General features: G+C 42.4%; 1 protein-coding gene and 1 long non-coding RNA gene across 3 annotated transcripts in view; one reads left to right on the forward strand and one right to left on the reverse strand.

Annotated features, from left to right (window-relative positions):
* The first annotated feature begins 220 nt into the window (after positions 1-220).
* On the forward strand, positions 221-19,765 carry LOC122225005. 2 transcript variants are annotated; one of them, XR_006205060.1, is made up of 5 exons: positions 221-374; positions 6,414-6,519; positions 14,888-14,978; positions 15,476-15,714; positions 19,415-19,765. It is a non-coding gene; the product is annotated as an uncharacterized LOC122225005 (long non-coding RNA). The 2 variants fall into 2 exon arrangements; XR_006205059.1 differs by lacking the exon at positions 19,415-19,765 and adding an exon at positions 16,453-16,560.
* Positions 6,793-20,024, reverse strand: part of PAH (phenylalanine hydroxylase) — a 70,964-nt gene continuing 57,732 nt past the window's right edge. Inside the window, exons 7-13 of the mRNA XM_042947553.1 lie at positions 19,649-19,784; positions 18,279-18,348; positions 16,044-16,100; positions 14,622-14,717; positions 13,710-13,843; positions 9,174-9,289; positions 6,793-7,143 (exon numbers count right to left, since the gene is read on the reverse strand). Of these exons, the coding sequence (XP_042803487.1) occupies positions 7,100-7,143; positions 9,174-9,289; positions 13,710-13,843; positions 14,622-14,717; positions 16,044-16,100; positions 18,279-18,348; positions 19,649-19,784 (653 nt within the window). The 3' untranslated portion in view covers positions 6,793-7,099. The remainder of the gene's footprint in view (positions 7,144-9,173; positions 9,290-13,709; positions 13,844-14,621; positions 14,718-16,043; positions 16,101-18,278; positions 18,349-19,648; positions 19,785-20,024) is intronic.

Genomic DNA, 20,024 nt, shown 5'->3' on the forward strand with positions numbered 1-20,024 from the left:
CGGTCTTCATGCGGCGCCCCTTTCTTGGTTCTCGGGCTTTGGCCCTTTGTGGGCCCCTAGCTCAAGAAGGAATTCCGGGCTCCTAGAAGACACCCAGGGATGGCTGTGGAGGGAGCAGAGCCAGAGGAGGCCGATTCGGGCAGCCGCACTCCCTGTTGTCGCGGGTGGAACTGGAGAGGCAGAGACCTCGGGGCGGGAGCTGTCCGTGGTCCTGCCCTACGTCAACGCGTGGATATTTAAGGCAAAGAGCAGCCCGCCCATCATACAGTACAGAGGATGGAGTCCTGGACTGTGAGGCTGGAATTGGTTTTCATGAACCCCCACGCATGCAAGGTCTGAGAGTCTGAGAGTCGCGTTTCAGCACCCTCCGGAGAGTAAGTCATTGGGCAAATCTGAAAGTTTCTTTTCACGTTTCCTTTCAGTGCCAGACCTTTTGGGTTTAAAGACTTTAACTCTTTTGATGCCTCCCATCCTCTCACTCTCCCCCTTCCCGGAATCTATTCCTCCTCCAGCTCCCTCCCCTGGCCCACCTCTGGAACTAGGTGGAAAAGCAAGAGGTGAAGACTGCGGAGCCACGTGCTCATTTCATCTTCACTCCGGATCCCCAAGACATCAAGTTGATACTGATCATTTCAGGGCAGACTGAGGCCGGGATTGGCTTAAAACGCACTGACCTGGCCTGTTTGTGGAGATGATGGAACTTTAATGTCGTCAAATAGAAACTGGGTCTTTGGAACGATGAGGTTTAAACCTCCTTAAATGGATTGTGTCCTTGCAGTTTCATCTGAGCTGATTCTGAACTAGGACTGAAAGATGGAAGTTGCCCCCTTTTTAGTTCAGAGTTCCAGGTGAGGGAAGGAAAAAGAAGGTTGAAGGATGAGGTGGTGTATAGGTGGAGATATAGATCTGCTAAATCAACTCTGTGCAGTGGGGCCACAGAGGAGCTGCTGGGTCGCCCTCACAGTAAACGTTTCAATGTTCCTGTTCTCAGGCTGAGCAGGAAATAGTCAAACAAGTACTTGTTGAATTAATCCAAAAAAAAAAAAAGGAATAAATTGCTATTTTAATCATTTTAATTGTTTCTCTTTCCCCAAACTATACAGCTGATGGCAGATTTCTGGTGGTATTTATTCTACCCTCTTGTAATGAATGGGAATGGAATAATACTCTTAGAGGAGCAAATTCCTTATCACATCCCCTTATTTGAAGGGCTAATTTGTCCCACCCCATTTTGCAAGAGTCTTTATTTACACTTTGCCTTATACATTGGCGTTTTATAGGGCTAGCTTTGGAGCAAAGTGCTCAGAGGGGGAAATGGCTTGACCACAGTTCCAACGACTTTAATTTTTAAAGTTGGTATTCACTTCCTGCCTCCGGAAAGACAAATACCTTCCCAAACCTCATTTCCTAAGGTGACCTTAAAATTAGGCAGCAAAGTGAAGCCATGTTTTCATATATTAGTTCCTCAGCAAAACAACATGTATGGAGAATGATCGGTTTATAAATCAATCTTGTTTATGTTAACTATTTCATAAAATGAGCACACATGATATTTTCTGCTGAAAAATAGTGTCCTTAGCAGCAGAGCAAATGCTGGCTTTCTGGATATTATGACTTAAAACTTTACTGATAATGGTAGAGCTCAGGAAGAAGGGAAATGCCTAATGGTGTGTTAATGTCAGAAATGAAGGTGTAAAGTAGAGTTCTATTGCCTTTAGCTTCAAACAGGACATTTCCATTTCAATCTCCAAAGTTGTTTTTTTCATGATACAATTTTAACTTCATATTGATGCAAATTTCCTTTTTATTGTTCACAACATTAATTTATGTGTACATCTAGATTTGGGCTGTGTTGAAAGGTTTAAATTTTGCTTTGGTCAAACTCTTTTCTCAAGTGGAAGACAGACACTCCAACAACTGTCTTTTTTCTTTCTTTCTTTCTTTCTTTCTTTCTTTCTTTCTTTCTTTCTTTTGAAAGAGGGGCCATCTAAGATCATGTTGCTGGGCCAAGACGACCAAAAAACAAGTAATAACCAATTCTTATGGGAGCTCATTTGTGCTTTGTAACAGAATAATAAACATTTAAAATTGCTAGATGCAACTGAAAGTAATTGAGAGGCTTCTATACACACAATATGCTGCTTGATCTTTGTGACAATCTTATGAGGTAGGCATGCATCTTCCCCATATTACAGAGGAGGAAACTGAGGCTCAGAGAGAGGTTCAGCTTGATGGAAAAACTGGCATTTGAATCAGGATCTCCAGAGCAGCAGTGTTACTGAGACATGTTACTCCTTCCATTTCAAACAGTATCATGTGGGAGTGCATCACTAAAAAAAAAAAAAAAAAAAAAAAAAGAAAGAAAAAAGAAAAGAAAGAAAATCACCTGGCTTTCCTCTGTATAAAGTGCAAAAAACTGGTCATTACCACCAAGGGAATAAATATCACACTTATCTATTCTGTCTTTCTGTTATTCAGCCAAAATGTATTCAAAGTCTGCAGTGAGCAGAGAAAATCATCAGAATCGTGTTTCCTGGTCTGGGTACTAACTTCTTCATGGCCTTACGCCATTCTGACTTTTGTTCTATAAAAGGATAGGCTTTGGGGTTTTACCACTCCCCTCTGTGCCCACAACACCTTGCTGGTCATGGGAACTGTCGGCAATGCTAAGAAACTCTGCTCTGAAAGGCTCAAATGGTCTTATCCTCTCATTGCTCTCCAGCCTCAGCACACTCTCTTCTGAGGAGTCAAGTCATAAAACCATGATTGTTTAGTCCCAGACTGCCCTCCACTGTAGGAAACTTTCTTTTTCCCAAGAGAGACTCTGCAGGGAGCCTCTTGTTTCTCCGGCTTTCCCAAGGACATCCAGGGAATTGAAAGTTTTGGAAAGATTCTGTTTTCTCCTTCCTTACTCCCAAGTCTGACTTTTTGTTAGGCCAAGGAAACAGAGCTCTTCGGACACCACAGCATCAGGGATGGTGGTGGATAGGAGTATTAGGACCCTGAAGGAGCTTAAAAGCCTTCATGGTCCAACAGTTACCCTTTGCAAGTAATGCTGTTGTTCCAGGCTGATTCTCTACTTCTGGGTGGTGCCAATCGAGGAAGGCCTTCCAAAGAATGGCTTCAAACTACATTATTCTCAAACAGGGTCAGTAGAGGTTTATGGGAAAGGCCAGCCTCTCTATCCTTGTTGCCAGAGCCCTCAACTCATTCCCAAATCATCTTATGTCCTCTTAGAGGTCAAAGGGATGGTTTGTGCATGTGTGTGCGTGTGTGTGTGTGTGTGTGTGTGACTGGATGAGTGACTTCTCAAAGAAACCCACACTTTTGAAGGGAGAGACATAAGGGAAAAACTCAACGACACAAAGACACATTCCTAACCTTCTTTTCTAAGTCCAAACACCACTCTCCCTTGACCACTCACAAGGAATAGTAGAAATCAGCCCTTTGCCACACAAACATCTCCACTTGCAAGGTTATTGCACAAAAGGACAGGATGCAACTGACATTTCTTTGAGAACCTTTAGGAATAAAGACATCTCAGGGAAGACCAAGGCTCTTTCTTTTTAAGTAGATATTCCTTAATTCACTTCTGGGAAGAATAAATCATAAACATCAAAGTATGCACCAATTTTTATAATTTCAATAAGGGATACTGATACACTTACTTTCTTTTGGCATCACCTTTTCCCAAAGAATGGTCTGAAAAAAAATAAAGGCTGCAGTTCAAGCTATAATCATTTATTTTTTTTATCCATTTGGGCAAACTGAAAATAAGTGGGTGCTACGTTTTCTGCAGCAACATCATCTACTAAGAGACGTAAGAAGTCTATCCATATCTCAGGGAGGTACATCTTCTTGTCTTTTTTTCCATTAATGTTCTATTATTTAGAGATTGGTGTCATAAAACAAACAAAATGCAAGAAACATACAAAAGAAGTACTGTTGAAGAGCAACCCTGAACAACTATGAATTATATTGTAAGAAGAGTTGTATATATACGCTGGAGGGTTAGATTCAGTCTTCTCTGCTATTGCTTATCTCTCTGAGCTTATTCTTTAAGCTTAATACATATGAGAAGGTAAACTGTACCTTGGAACTAGCAGAACTTAAAGTAAGATTATAAATGAGAAAATTCACAGCACACAAACTGTTAGAGCCGTTACTAGCACATAACAAATCTACTACTGTTTATAGTTTTTGAAACTGCACAAGAAAGCTATTAGAAGGCAGGGATGTTGTGTGGGGGCAGGGAGGTGGGTACACACTCTACTGAAGAGAAGAAGCTTTGATCACTTTTTTTCTCTTCCCTTTGCGGAGTCCATATTTATAGCCTTTCCTATTTTGTCTCCTCTGTCATTTTTTGCAGTTGTTAGGTAAGCCATTCTGACCTCTCTGGTCAGGGTAAGCCTCTCTGACCCTCTGGACATAGGTAATGCTCTCTGACCATTTCAGCCCCACCATGGATAACTGAGACATTTCATTGATGCCATTTTGCTTCCTTTATTAATTAACAAACATTTATTAAGCACTTTCATATGTCAGTTATTATCAAAGCAGTATAAATACAAACTAGCCATAATCTAGTCTAAAGGGCTAATACATGTATTTTTAAAGTAAGGTCATAATTTAGATTAAGATGCAACATTTTCAACAGAATTTAAAACAGAAAATTGCAGATTTAGTTGTTTCCCAAGTTTTTCTTGAAAAATAGCTTATGTGTGAGAGACAATCTTCACTACACTCCCTGTGATTCAACTCACTCAGAATTTTTTTAAAGATTATGAAGCACCTACTATGTATTATATGCTAAGGCTTTTAGAGGTGAAGATAGGCAAGGTTCACATTTTTATGAAGTTGACATTTTAGTGGTAGATTATTTGATACAGTTAAACTATATAACTTAGGAACCTATAATTGAAATTTAGATTCATCCTTTTAGATGAATCTTATTGAACACTAATAATAAAAATTTGTAATATTCTTACATTTATCTCTCTTTTTTGGATACAACAGGATAGCTATCAGTAAAGCATTACTATTGTTTTTAAAAAAAACAGCTCATTTATTAATTATTAGGCAGATAATAATACTAACCCATGAAAACATGTTGAATCCATTGCTGTAGGTTGGGCTTTTACATCCAGATAAAAAGAGCTAAGTGCTGAGTAACACATTACTAAACACTTAAAGATCATCTTTCAGTATGTAATTTCTTGCTGCAAAATTGCAACCTAAACCTAAGATTTAACTTCAAACGCACAAAACTACTTTCAGTTAGACTAAAAATCACTATAAAATAAAATACCCAGTCTAAAATACTATAAAACATTTTAGTTCCCAAATCAAGAGATTCTCGGATTTACATTTAGTGTAAAGAAACATTTACCAAAAAAAAGTCCCTTTGCAGAGTATTTGGGGCCTAAAGAAACAGAAAAAAAGAACATTGTCACTTTTAGAATCAGCGTTTGTCAGTGGGTTCTACAGAGCCATGAGGAACTAAATACAGACGTGAAAACCCAACTCCAAAGCAATGAGATCTCAGACACAATCAGACCAAATTGCTCTTCCCACCTGGCTAGCATACTTGGGCTGGTATTATTACACACTATTGGTGGATCAGGGACATCTGTTTAAAGACACATGGTAGCATTTGAATTGTATTTCCAGGCTGGAAGAAACCTTGATTCCTCCAGTTAAACTCCTTCATTGTTCAAGTAAAACCGAGATCCAAAGTGAAGTATACAAAGTGACATAATTGATAAGTGGCAGAACTGGCCACCGGAAGTCAGGTTTTCTCAAATTTAACGTACCTGATAGATTTGGCTGGGCATAAAAAAAAATCAGCTGGGGTACTTAAAAATGCAAGTCTCAGTGGCCCCATACCCAGAGATTCTAGTTGGATAGAACTGGGATGTGCCCAGGATTTATCATTGATGATGATACAGCTGGCCTGAGAATCACATGTGAAGACATATTATGCAAGTTCTTTAACACTGAACTATTTCCAAAATAAAGTGTTAAAGTGGTTGAGAATTTCAAAGCATAGCTTTGAAGACACTGTTATTTTCCCCACCATTTCCTGGATTTTCATGTGTTTGTGCAAAGTGCACAAGCAATAAGAAGTCAAAATCTGTTGACTATCCAGACATAGCATCGATTATCACAATGCGCTCCTATAATGGGTTGGAAATCTTTGATCATTTTTTTCATGTCACAAGATTATCCGGTTAATGTATTTCTAGGGGAATGGAGAGGAATATTTCATTCCAAGAATGAAGTTGAAACTGCAAAATTTTATAACCACTAGACTTTTTTTTAACATAACTAAAATTCTCATTTTTGTTGAGGATTTGCTAGTTAATAATGTATTCCCTTATTCTTTGAATGAATATTTACTGAATATCTACCAGCCAGGCCTTCAGTCAACATCTGTTGCATCACACATGTCTGCAAAATATCTCCCAAAACGGACTTGACAATTAACTGGAAGATGAGCTTCAAAGTTGTGGGAGTCAGGTGAGAACTTCTACTACTTTCCACAGTAGTATGTACGATTACAATAAAATATAAGAAATGCTTCGATATTATGCTATGAACTTCAACCTTTATAAGTATTTTAATGGGCTCTTGAATTAAAGGAAATCTACATGGGTAAAACACAGCAATAGTAGAATCATAGTTCACTGAAATAAAAAATTACTTGCGTAGGTTAAGATTTAGATTAAATCAACAAATTCAATTCTAATGACAGGCTTGTGTTTTACATCGAGTGACATATAGAAGCTTGAATAAATCAGGTCCCAAATTTTAATTAACTGATGAAATGTGACATACTATTGATTTTACCTGAATTGAGGGTATGGGATTACCATCTTTAAATCAAAGAGGACCCCAAAAGATTAGGCTTTTGGGTGTGTCTTAATACACTGTCATTTCAGCTTAGTTTGATTTATTTGTTTGTGCTCCATCTTGTTCCAAAAAAGGATTTAAGGCTCTCAACTCAAATTAAGGTTTGCTTTTCAGACTTTTTCAGATGAAATGAAAGTAGTTGGATTTCCATCAACAGATTCTCAGTTGACAGGTTTTGTCCATGGCTTCACTTTATTTTCTGAAGGGCACTACAAAGGATTCCAACTTCACCTACAAATTAAAAAAAAAAAAGCCACTCATATCTTAAGAAAATACCCTTTAAATGTCTACAACGTGCAACATGTTAGAGGATGCGTGGGATGTATGGATATTCTGGGCACCACCCCAACCTTCAAGGAGCTTACAGAATAGTTATGGTGATAGTATTTGGGCAGTTATAGCATAGGGACTTACAAGTTTTAATGTAGTTAGCTTCACCTTTCCATAGAAAGAGTTAGTTTTCTTTCTTTTTCTTTTATAGGGACATCTATACATGCTTGCAAGGATCTAAGCCATGAAACCTAAAAATGTGGTTCACACAAACCTCCTGTGTCAACATCACCTAGGGCCTTATTACAAATACAAACTTCTCAGCCTTACCACAAATTTAGCAAATTTAGTTTGGGGTTATGACTCAGGACTGTTCGTTTTTAACCAGCTCTCCAATGATTCTGATGTACTCATTCTGATTCATGAGAATGCCTGGTTTGAGCAGATAACTCAGCCTAGATTGCTAGACCACTGGACTATGACGGAGTCCACTCCCATTCATGCCATGTTCTCACATGCCAAGAGGCCACAGGAACATAGACATTTCAGAGAAGTGGAAGGAATCTTGGAGATGGACAAGCCTTGCTCTCCTAGATCCTGAGGAAACAAGTATAGAGAGGTGATGGAGTCTTACATAAAGTCACATTGCTCTAAGGACCCTTCAATTCCTAAATCTGTTATTCTGTGATTTAAAAAATTCTCTTAAAAACAAAGTTACTCTTGCCTTTTAAAGGTAAATAAGAGAGACAAAAAAAGTTACGGGCTGACCCCTCTGTCTTACATCTCAGCCTCTGGAGCAGTTGGCTGGCCTTTTTCGTGAACAGATCTATTCCAGCTGAGTATCCAAAATGGAGTCTATGGGGCAGGGGTGGGGAATCAACCTTGAACTATTTCAAAATGTCTGGTCACAGGTGGCCATACCTAATGAAGAATGACTATAATGGCCAGGGACAGCTCTACTACTGGATGTGGCCTCAGGCAACATCAGTGGGGTATTAGAGGGATACTTCAAGCCTACCTTCATTTTTGGCCTTTGTTAGCGTTACGTGAGGTAGGAGCCTCCACCTGGTCTAGAATTCCTCTGTTTAGGCTGCTCACCCCTTCAGTAGTTTCATCCATCCATTTGACAACTCTTGAGCACCTAATATACTTTTTTAGGACTAGGGCTAACCCCTAGGGATTTGACGGTGAACCCAACCTGGCCCTCTGCTCATGTCTTGCTGGGGAGTCAGACAAGTAAATAATTACAAAACAATATAGTGGTACATGCTCTGGGAGAGGGATCTGTGTGGATGCCAAGACATAGGAAGGACACCCGGACGAGTCTTCCTACAAGAAGAGATGTCTATGAAAGACTTAAAAGATGAGCTAGAGTTGGGGACTTCTAAATGAGAGCGGGAATGAGAATATTTTAAACATAAAGAACTGCATGAGCAAAGGCCAGAAGCCAGGAGGAAGTGTGGGAACTAAAAGCTGGCCAGTGTCGCTGGAGGGGAGCCTGAAGCACTGGAGAGGGAGTCCAGTGAAGAACAATGTAACACTGTGACATTTTTATGAGCAACTGTTATAATATCGTCATTGTCCTGGAAGGGTAGAAGGCCCACAGATGAGCTAGTAGATGGCTATTAAAATAGTGAGAATCTGTCTTGTAGGGGTTGAAAGCCCAGGCATAGAAATATGCATTGGACACTTAGAGGAAACAGAGTGGAGAGGCAAAGGAGGAAGAGGAACATGGCAGTGACAAGCCAGGATGTTATGATGGGAGGAGGTAGGGTGGAATCTAGGAAAGTCAAAGAAGAAAAGACACTCAAGGCAACTGTGGCCTTTTTGCCAAGTTTTCCTCATTCAACAAACAAATAGCTTACCTGGAGATACGTTTCTCCCTAATTCAATATTTAATAAATTTCTTATTGTTCCTATGGTGAAGGTAAGAAAATCCAACTCTCTATTTCTAGTGAACGGAGTGGCCTCTTGAGGTGTAAGTTACTTACTGTTGATGGAGTCAGCCAAAATCTTAAGTTGCTGGGTATTGTCCAAGACCTCAATCCTTTGGGTGTATGGATCATAACGAACTGAGAAGGGCCGTGGGATTGTAGCAGCAAAATTCCTGAAACCAAATCCACAGAGCTCAGTGAAGGGCACCATTTGGGGAAAAATCATTCTAAAAGATTTCCCAGTGGCATTTCACTTCAATCTTACTAGAACCGGGGCTTTAGAAAGCAGACTGAGAAGGGAAATGGAGTTTTAGTGGGATCCTGTTGGGCAGCTTTTGTGTGCTGTGTATGTGCTGAGGTGTATATACAAACACACGTAGGCACATATTTATTTAGTTACCTACCTCCAAAAAGAGAGAGGTAGCTTATGGTAAAAGCACAGAATACATTAAGGCCAAAATTCTTGCCATCAAATAAAACCAAAAGAGTAAATAAATCTAGCCAAAGAATGCTATAGAATAAAAGAAGTTCCGAGATGCTTGACAATCAATGCAGAAAGGGAAGCACCTCTCTCTCAAGAGTGGAAGAAAACACCATGCTATTAATGAAATTTAACATGGATTGAGTGCCTCCCATGTACCAAGAACTATATGAAATCCCAATTGTTGTATACGCTTTACAACTATCATTCCTAATTTAGTCTTCATGAAAACCTTAGGAGGAAGGTACTATTACTATCCCTATTTTACCGATGAGAAAACTGAGGCTTGGGAAGTTTCAGTGAATACCAAGGTCACACTGGCAATAAATCGTGCAGCTGAGAAGGGACCCAGGTAGTCTGACTTTGGCCTGTGCCCTTCACTGCTTTGCCTTCTTGATGCATTACTCCCGGATCTGGGAAAGTACCAGGAGGGCCTTATGAAGAACTTCAAGCGATGTAATGAACAAGATACTCCAAAAATGGCCTATAGATTGCAACGGCATCACAAATGATACTTCTAAGTTGGCTGCTGGTAAGAGTCAAAGCTGCCATCCCAACAAGACAAACTATAAGGGAAACTAGTGGGTTTTCCAAGTTCGGCAAGAGCGGTAGATTATAGTGGCTGGAAACCCAAGTTCCAGAGCCAGGCCGCCTGGACTCAAATCCTGCCTCTGCTAGTGACAGCCCTTGTGGGCCTCACCTTGGTGTCCTTATTCCTCTATAAAACTGGAACGAGAGCAGTGCTACTTCACAGGGTCGTAGCCAACGCTGTTATAAAATAGAGTAAAGTGCTACATGTGCGATAGCTGTTCTCTTTCATCAGCGACCGGGGACTCAAGAGGAACAAGTGGTTAAGTATGTCTCTCCACCTCTATTTCTCTGAAGAGAGCTTTCTCAGCCCTGCTGGTGACATGATGCATAGAGCGCATATCTGTGATGTGGCCTGCTCTGCACCTCGTCCCTCTTACATAGTTTACCTCATCTTTGCTCTGGGCAATCTGCCTCCACACCACTAGAAATGCTTCAGTTAGGCAGTCAGTCTTGGGGCCATCCCTCCTCTAGCCAGAGAACAGTGCCTGATACATAGTGAGTGAGAGAAAGAGAGACAGACAGACAGAGAGAGAGAATGGACACGTGACCACACTCGGCATTGTTTCTTTCTGCCTAGAGCTTGACTCTTGACACTGAAAATGGTCAAAGTTGATTTCTCTTAGCTGGGATGCTCTGAGGACATCCCTTCCTTCTCTGAACCCTGTTCTTCAGCATTCCCTTTGACCCCGAGTCACCTCTCAACAGAATGGAGTTTTTGTGGGTGTCCCCTCTGGGCAGAGGGCACTGACAAAATGGGTGGGATTTCAAAGGCCTGAGAAACCCAGGTTCTGGCAAGCTCTTCCTGCTGGTCTAGAGCACGTCACTTCTTGGGTTAGAAACTCACCACCAGGAGGGACCCATTTAAATGTGACCCTGGTTTGACAGAATGGTTATGAGTACTGGTTCTGAGCCCCACACCTGAATCCAAACCCTGGGTCAGTCCCTTACTAGCTGTATGACCCTGGGTGAGTTACTAACCACCTCTGTGCTTCTAACCCCCACCCTCAAACTTTGTAGTTTTATTTGAAGCTTGAATAAATTAATACATGAAAAGCACTTAGAACAGTGGTTGGTACATAATAGATATTAGACATCTAACCTGATTATTATTATTATTATTATTATTATTATTATCATTATTATTACCCAAGTGGGGTAATGCACTAATCCACTGAAACCCATAACTCCCAAAAGGTTCCAAAAATGGCAGAGTATAGCCTTTAGGGGCTAGGGGAAGGCTAGGCTCCCAGGGAGGGGTGGAGATTTAAGAAATAACTAGAAAGGAGTAACTGAAAAAAACCTGAAGGCCCTGGAGAGATAGGAGGAAGGGAGTCATCTTAGGCCAAACCATGTGGACCCGGGAGCCAACGTTTTACCATCTATCATCTAAGTTCAACGCAGTGGAAGCTGCACACTCAGCTTCATAGGGTCCCAGAAACTTCTGTATCCATGTCTATCACCCCTCACTCATCAGATATAAAACAAGAGGTGGTAACAAACACTGAGTATCAGGATAGCCACGTCCAGGGAGGCCTCTGCCCAGCCTGTCTCCTGCTGGGAGGAGAGACACTCAAGCAGATTATAGACAGGGCGGTCAGCTCAGAAGGCTGAGCCTGAGTCTTGCTACCTTTCCATCACCGTCAGCCTCTTGCTGAATTGCCTCTGAGACAGATGCATTTGCCCATTACTTATTGCATGTTCACTATGTATCAGGCACTGTTCTAGAGCCGGGGGAAAGAATAGGAAAACAGAAAGGACAAAAATTCCTATGGAAATGGAGCTTAAATCATTTGGTGTATTAAACATTAGCAAGTGGTAAGCAGAAAAACAAACTGCAGAAAGGGGTAAGGATGTGAGGTGGGGCTGGGTAGGGATTTAAAAAAAATTTTTTTAATGTTTATTTATTTTTGAGAGACAGAGAGAGAGAGAGAGAGCACAAGCAGGGGAGGGGCAGAGAGAGAAGGAGACACAGAATCTGAAGCAGGCTCCAGGCTCTGAGATGTCAGCACAGAGCCCGAAGTGGGGCTCCAATCCACGAACCATGAGATCATGACCTGAGCCAAAGTCGTATGCTTAACCAACTAAGCCACCCTGGTGCCCCCAGAAGCTTTCTTTAAAAAAATTTTTTTAAATGTTTTTATTTATTTTTGAGACAGAGAGAGACAGAGCATGAGCAGGGGAGGGGCAGAGAGAGAGGGAGACACAGAATCTGAAGCAGGCTCCAGGCTCTGAGCTGTCAGCACAGAGCCCAAGACACAGACCTTGAACCCACGGACTGTGAGATCATGACCTGAGTTAAAGTTGGATGCTTAACTGACTGAACCACCCAGCCCCTCCCCCGCCCAGAGGCTTTCTTAGTAAGTCACTTGGTCCATAAATTGCCCATAAAGGTCTTAGGTAAGAGCCACATAGGGGTCTCCCTCCTGAAGGAAATCTGATGTCACATAAACCAAGGCTTCTAGCCATGCCAATATGTACCAAAAAAGACTTTTGATTTTGCAAATATGGCAAAGGAATCTGCTTGGGAAGCAGACATACCTGTCCCTCTCTCCTTTCCCATTTCTATGAAGGAAGGACAGTGAAAAGAAAACAACAGAGTCCAGTTTAAAAAAAATTTTTTTAACTTTATTCATTTTGAGAGAGACAGAGAGAGAGAGAGCAGGGGAGGGGCAGAAAGAGAGGGAGACACAGAATCTGAAGCAGGCTCCAGACTCCGAGCTGTCAGCACAGAGCCCAACGCAGGGCTTGAACTCACAAACTGTGAGATCATGACCTGAGTTCAAATCAGAGGTTTAAGCAACTGAGCCACCCAGGTGCCCCTGTGTGAGAATTTTAAATAAGTTTGTTACGAGGTGCCTGGGTGGCTCAATCAGTTGAATGTCTGACTCTTGATTTTGGCTCAGATCCCACAACTCTGGGATCAAGCCTGCTTAAGATTTTCTCTCTCTCTCTCTGTCTCTCTCTGCCGCTCTCCTCCACTTGCACACCTTCTCTCTCAAACAAACAAACGAACAAACAAACAAACAAGCAAACAAAGTAAATTGGTTAGAGAAAGACACACAGAGAAGGTTAAAAGATCAAAAGGTCAAAGGATCAAAAAGGTCAAAAAGACTTGAAGGGGTTGAGCAAGTGAATGATGCAGGTGTTGGGAGAATAAAGTGAACAAGGGATTCCCCCAGGTTAGAAGATTTCTGGAATGATTTGTTGGGGGCCTTCTGCGGCTACTATGTACACAGAAGAGTTCAGTACCTGGACTTGGTGGCTACATTCAAGCAAGGATCCAGTGGCAGAGTTTCTGCAGGGGTCAGCATATCCAGACAATAAGCTGTGAAATGGGGTCCCACTAAGGAACCTCTCCAAAACAGAGAGTGAAAGGGACAAAGGTGGGGAGACTCTGTCTGCTGCACACTGTTGTTGTAAGCACTGGAATCCACTCTTCTGGCCAACCACCCACAGATCAGCGGCACCAGACAAATCAGGAGGCCCCAAGAGCCGCTGACCCACCTTAGTCACCACCTCACCTCACTTTCTCCTTGGCATCATTAAAACTCTCAGCCACGTAATAGAGGGGCTGGAACTCCGTGACAGTGTACTCCTGGACGGCTGTCTTCTCCAGCTCCAGGGGGAGGAGCTTCGGCTCGCCCGACAAGCAGTACTGCGGGCCCCGAGTGGAAAATGTTCACAGTTAAATCAGGGTCAGGCTGTCTGTATACCTTCTGTCATCTCGCCCTGATTCCTTCCACACCCCAGCCCAAATGCAGTGAACTGAGTTATTTTGCATATAGAAGATCCTACCCTTCAAAGCCCGTCTAAAATCTGTAGTCAAGGTAGAAAGGAGGAATTCACACTAGCCATTTTCATGTGAGATGATCAATAGAGGATATGAGAGCCAACCACATTTTTTGGCATGTATTTCCATACATCTGTGTGCACAATTCAGCCTTGGGATCGGGAGGCCCCTCTGTCCTGGAGACCAGTGTACTTGCAGTTCAAGTTTACATCTAATACCCAAAGTCATGAACAAATCATAGCTGCTAAGGTACCAATCACTTGAGGATACAAGAGGAGCGCCTTAATCATGTGCCCTGAAGAAATCATGTATCCACAGGAGAACTGCAGAGAAGTGTTTGACAGCCATCCAGGTCAATACGTAGCTGGAGAGTCTGAAATACTATGGACCACTTCTCATCAGAGCTCCAGCCTGTCTGGTATCAGACACAGTGTAGATACTATAAAGGTATATACTGCCTTCTCTACTACATGCATTTATTTATTCCAAAATGTTTATTGGATGACTTCTGTGTGGATGGCAGTGTACAAGATGGATAAAGATCCTGGACCTCCTGGGGTTTACATACCAATGTAAACACAGGTGTACACTTGAGGATTAACCCCTGAGTTGAATCTCAAAATGGATACAAGTGGAGTCTTACCTGTAATTCACCAAAGGATGACAGGAGCCCAGCACCATATGCCTTTATGGAGTCTCCTTGTTTGCAGAGGCCAAACTCCACAGTAAACCAATAAATCTGGAATGGAAAGTCAAGTTGAGAGCACACCCCAAGGAGGGGAAAAGCAGCAAATGCCCCAGGGCTAAAGACAGGACTTCCCAGGTGGGAGTTTGTGCAGGTCTCTTCTCTGAATCACCATGACCTGGGGTCGCTTCTCTTCTCTGTGTCCTATGTCCCACCCTATCCAGTCACTGGCTGAATCAAGAGTTGGCTGAATACAAGATGTCTTGGGAAGCAGTGAGGGAGTACTGAGGAAGCCCAAAGAAGATACCCCCAACAGTAAGTCTATTGGACAGGAACTCCTCAACCCCTTTTGCTTTCTTCTCTGTGGCATGACTGCAGTGAGATGTGCCCTTTAGTTGGTCAGACTTGCCAACAATCCCATCAGTCATGGGAGGTAGGAGATCAGTAGTGATAAAATCATTGAGGGGGTATCCCATCATTGTGCTAAAACTTGGGGGGGTGGGCGGTTTCTGATGTACCGCCAACCACTGCACCTATCCTCTCCAAATAGCCAAGCCCAACATGTCCTAGATGCCTGGCCTGGGAAAGATGGTCCTGGAATTCTGGCATAACCCTACTGACCAGGGCCAAGAGGAACCCAGGTCCCAGTTAGCTGCTGGAGACAGTCATGGTCTTGGAGAATTAAGGGTGGGTTACTAGTTAAGTCGGTTTATTACCCTAGAGAATAAACTACTAAACTGATATAGCTTAATGATAAATTTGCATTCATTCCTGTCTAATATCCTTACAAAGCTTTCTTTTTCATCTTCCAGGCTGAGAAAATTATAAGAAATGTGACTCAGAGGCTGGGGATGGATGCACTCAAGTTGGAAAGAAGTCTGTAGGAAGACAACCTCCTGCTGTACAGAGTCATGGATTCCATGCTTCAATGGATGAGTGTTATCACATTCACTGGGGAGGGAGAAGTGCTTGACAAGAAGAGGAAAGCCCACCCCCACTTCCACCTCCCATCTAATAAAGGAAAGATCCTCACGCTGGCTCCAGTGCAAAGGTAGAGAGTAAATATTTCCTCTTCAAAGCCATGAATCCAAGCTATTTCCCCTCACACACACTTTATGCCCAAAGGTTCTCAAGTGCTGTCATTACAGCCTATTTGTGTTTAAGATTCTTTGTTTAAAATCACATGTAAATATTTGCATGCTGCTGATTTCAAAATCAAACCACTAAGGAAAAATCAAAATGTGAAATTTCATTTGTTTTCATGTAAGTCAGCACATTCTGATATTTCCCCCAATTGGCGTGGGAGGATCAAAGCTTTGAAGATCTGAGGGCTATAGTCTATAGCACTCCCACTACCTGCCAGGGAGAGAGGGGACTTACCGTGGCCAGTTTCTCAATGTACTCATCAGGTGCACCCAGAGAGGCAAGGCCAATTTCCTGTAATTATAGAGAAACAGAGTCACTGGCATGGCTGGGGTCTGCCTATCTTCAACCTTCACCCTCAGCTCCAACCTCGTACTTGACCACAGGAAGGTGACGGCTGACAACATGCCTTCACCACGGCTCAGATAGACCCTGATTATTCTTTCAAGTCTTCCCTAGGCACACATCATACAATCACAGATCTCAAGAGCAGGGACACCTTACTTCATCACTTGGCCCTTTGTATTTACTTTACAAATAAGAAAACTGAGGCACAGAGAAGGGAGGTGATCTACTCAAATTCACACAGTAAGTTGTGTATGAAGCTTCATTCCTTGATTCCAGCTCAGTGATTATCCCCCCATAGCTCAAGTGGAACATGTATGGAATACAAGAGGAGTGTCTTAGTCATGTACCCTGAAGATACCACAGGAGAACTGCAGAGAAGTGCTTGACAGCCACCCAGGTAAATACATAGCTGGAGAGTCTGAAATGCTATGGACCACTTCTCATCAGAGCTCCAGCCTGTCTTGTATCAGACAGTGTAGATACTATAAAGGTATATGCTGCCTTCTCTACTATATGCATTTATTTATTCCAAAATGTTTATTGAATGCCTTCTGTGTGGATGGCAGTGTACAAGATCTGGACCTCCTGGTGTTTACATTGAAGTGGAAAGTAAGTCCTCCTTTTAGATCCAAACAGAATGTGCTCAGGGAACTTTCAAAATGACACCCTGCCTTGGGACTATCCAGGCATAGGTTGGAGCATGTGACACTGATGGCCCAGTAGCATCCATCTATCAACTCAAGTAATTGTTCACTTCTCTGGTAATGGCATATGGAGGATTGTCACTTAGCCTCTGACTGGGCAGAATAGCTTCTGGTAGTGAGAATAAAAAGTTCCTATGTTCTAAGGAAGAAACTGATTTTTCTTTGGCCATAAGAACAAAACCCAGTTTTAAAGCGGTCCAAAGCAATCAATGACAACTTGACAGCAGGAACGATTTTTCTGAAGGTCAGCTGGTCAACAATAGCCTCAATCCAATGGTGACACTTGTGAGTTAAAGTTTAGCTAACCCTCGAACACTTCCACTTACAAAAGTCCAACAATCTCTGAACACCACAGCTCCCAAAACCCCACATAAAAGCAATAGTTTTCTTTGTTTAGAGAGATTGTGTCTTACAAGTGCAGTTCTCCCTTACCTAGCAGGCGGTTAATTCAGCTTTTTTGTTTGTTTGTTTGTTTGTTTGTTTCGGGTATTAAGTGATCACCTCTTCAATCCACAATAGAAATATTTATTTCTTCCAGCTGAGGGAAAACTTAATGAAATTTACACACAATCCCAATACACACAAACCCATAATTCACATTTGCTGCAGTATGTGATCTCGAGTTGATCTTTATTCCAGTTGATCTTTATTCTTCCCTGTGAGGAAGAAGATTGGCAGGCAAAGCTTTGTATTGGTTCACATTTGTGGAGACTGAGGCACACAGGTCACATGGCTGGTTAGAGTCAGGGTGGGACATGTGGGTGCATCACTCAATTCTTCCCAACCAGTTTATCCTCTCAGTGCCCTGAAGCTATTACTAGGATCCTGTCACTCATCTAGAAAGCTCACTACAGTGATAGATGAATCAAGGCCTAGACTACAGCTTTGATTATAATGGCAAGACATTTGCCACTTTAGTTAGTTAGTTAGTTCGTTAGTTAGTTAGTTAGTTAGTTTTGCCAACTATGAGTTGGGCTACTAGCATTGGATTATTAGCAAATATTATCTTATCTAATTAAAGCATATACAAAAATGGCTGCCTGGAAGTGACAAGCCCCTAGAGGAGGGGAAAGTTACCAGGAGAACTTGGAAGAAGGTAAGGTTACTTCTCTGTGAGGATCAGGCAAGATTTCACGGACAAAAAGACCCTTAAGCTAAACCTGGTAGGATGAATGAGATTAGCAAATTCAACAGCACATATATAATTCCAAGGATGAGGGATTTATCAACCCCATGCTGGGGTCCCTGAAAGGGTATTTAGCCATCTCCATGAGACCATATGCCCATCTCTAGTGGGATCACAGAACTGTGTCTGCTTTCCACCCTTGCAGAGGACACAAGGACCCCTCCATATGTTCAATTCATTGAGCAATCCAGATCTCATTCTATAATTAAAAGGCCGGAAAGATTCACTCCTCACCTGGGAAAACTGGGCAAAGCTGCGATCTGAAAACAAGGGCACATGTCCCAGGAGCTCATGGCAGATGTCACTGAAAGACACAAAGGACAGAGCTTGGAAGTGAGGAAGGTTATAAGTCAAGCCAGATGCATTCTTTCTACATGAGAAATAGGCAGGTAGAAAGGAGGTAAGCCATTCAGGTTTATGACCTCACTCCCAAGCATTAGTGGCATGCAAAGCTTGGGATCAAATGAGGCAAGATACAAGAGAAAAGGAAGAAGGGAAAAGAAAAGTAAGGAGCAAATCAGGGAACAAACGCCAGAGGGCCTTAGATATATCCTCAGTGGGGTGCAGAACAGAAGAGCCAATATTCCCATGGACCTCCTCCCATACACCTGAGTGAGCTGTAGGTCACAAACACTTCCCATCCCAAGTCTTCATCTTGGTAGTGACATCATGGGCAAATGCAATGTGTTCAGCTATTGCCCATGAGAAATAAAAGTTAAATTTAAAAAATAGTGCTGTTCTTTGCTTATTTATTCAAGAGAGGGGCAAAAGTCATTCAGAGGAGAAAATTTACATTTATTTAACACTTAATGTGCCAGGCCCATTAGAAATAGGTCTTTTCTGATTTGTAGTTATAAACTTTGTGGACAGTCAAAAAATATTTTGGGTGTCCTATTAAAAAAAATTTTTTTTACTTCATTTTTGAGAGAGACAGAGACAGAGACAGAGCATGAGCAGGGGAGGGGCAAAGAGAAAAGGAGACACAGAATTCAACGCAGGCTCCAGGCTCCGAGCTGTCAGCACAGAGCCCAACACGGGGCTCGAACCCACCAACTGTGAGATCATGCCCTGAGCCAAAGTCAGACACTAAACTGACTGAGCCACCCAGGTGCCCCAGGTGTCCTACTTTTTGTATAAATTGCATACGTTCTATTTGATTTGATTAAGAAGATGGCTAACTGTCAAAGTAAGGTCATTCTCTACCTCCATACAAACACATCTAGACATAGAAAGATCAGAATCATCCAGATGTGTATTCAGGAGGTGCTGAGATCACCTGGCCACCACTTGCTCCTGTTCACATTTGGAGCTTCATAGCTCTGATTCCTACAATCCCTTTGGAGGTTGACTGTGACCTCTTATTCCCACAGCCAGAGAAGATCTGAATATGTGATTCATAAGACGCCCAAATCTCCAATCAGTAAGGTCTATCTGGACAGAGAAAATCCCCAGAAAAGATGAATCTCTCTCTTTGTACTACCATCAATCAATCCAGAAAACTAGTCCTGTGGATCAGCCCACGATGAAGCCAAACCTCAGTCCTGGAGCAGGGATCAATGGCACTCACGGTGGCTGGATACTGGTAGCAGGAGGAGAATACTCACGGTTCAGGCGTGTACATGGGCTTGGACCCATGTCTGATGTATTGAGTGCAGTGGAAGACTCGGAAGGCCAGGCCACCCAAGAAATCCCGAGAGGAAAGCAGGCCAGCCACAGGTCGGAGGCGGAATCCAGTGCAAGCTGGGAAGCAAAAGAGAAAGAAAACTCAACGCCCATCACGGCAGAGGCAGAGGAGCCTGAAAAGCTTTAGGCAAGGGAGCAGTAGACCCAACTGTCTAGGAGAATAGACGCCGATGCCAAGTAGACTTGGCTTCACAGCTCTGTCCCTACGCTTTGTAGCTGGGCGATTTGCATCAAGTAACTTCATTTCTCTGAGCCTCATTTCCTCATCTGTAAAATGTAGATAGATGTTTACTAGCT

Source organism: Panthera leo, chromosome B4 (assembly GCF_018350215.1).
Source record: "Panthera leo isolate Ple1 chromosome B4, P.leo_Ple1_pat1.1, whole genome shotgun sequence".
NCBI lineage: Eukaryota > Metazoa > Chordata > Mammalia > Carnivora > Felidae > Panthera > Panthera leo.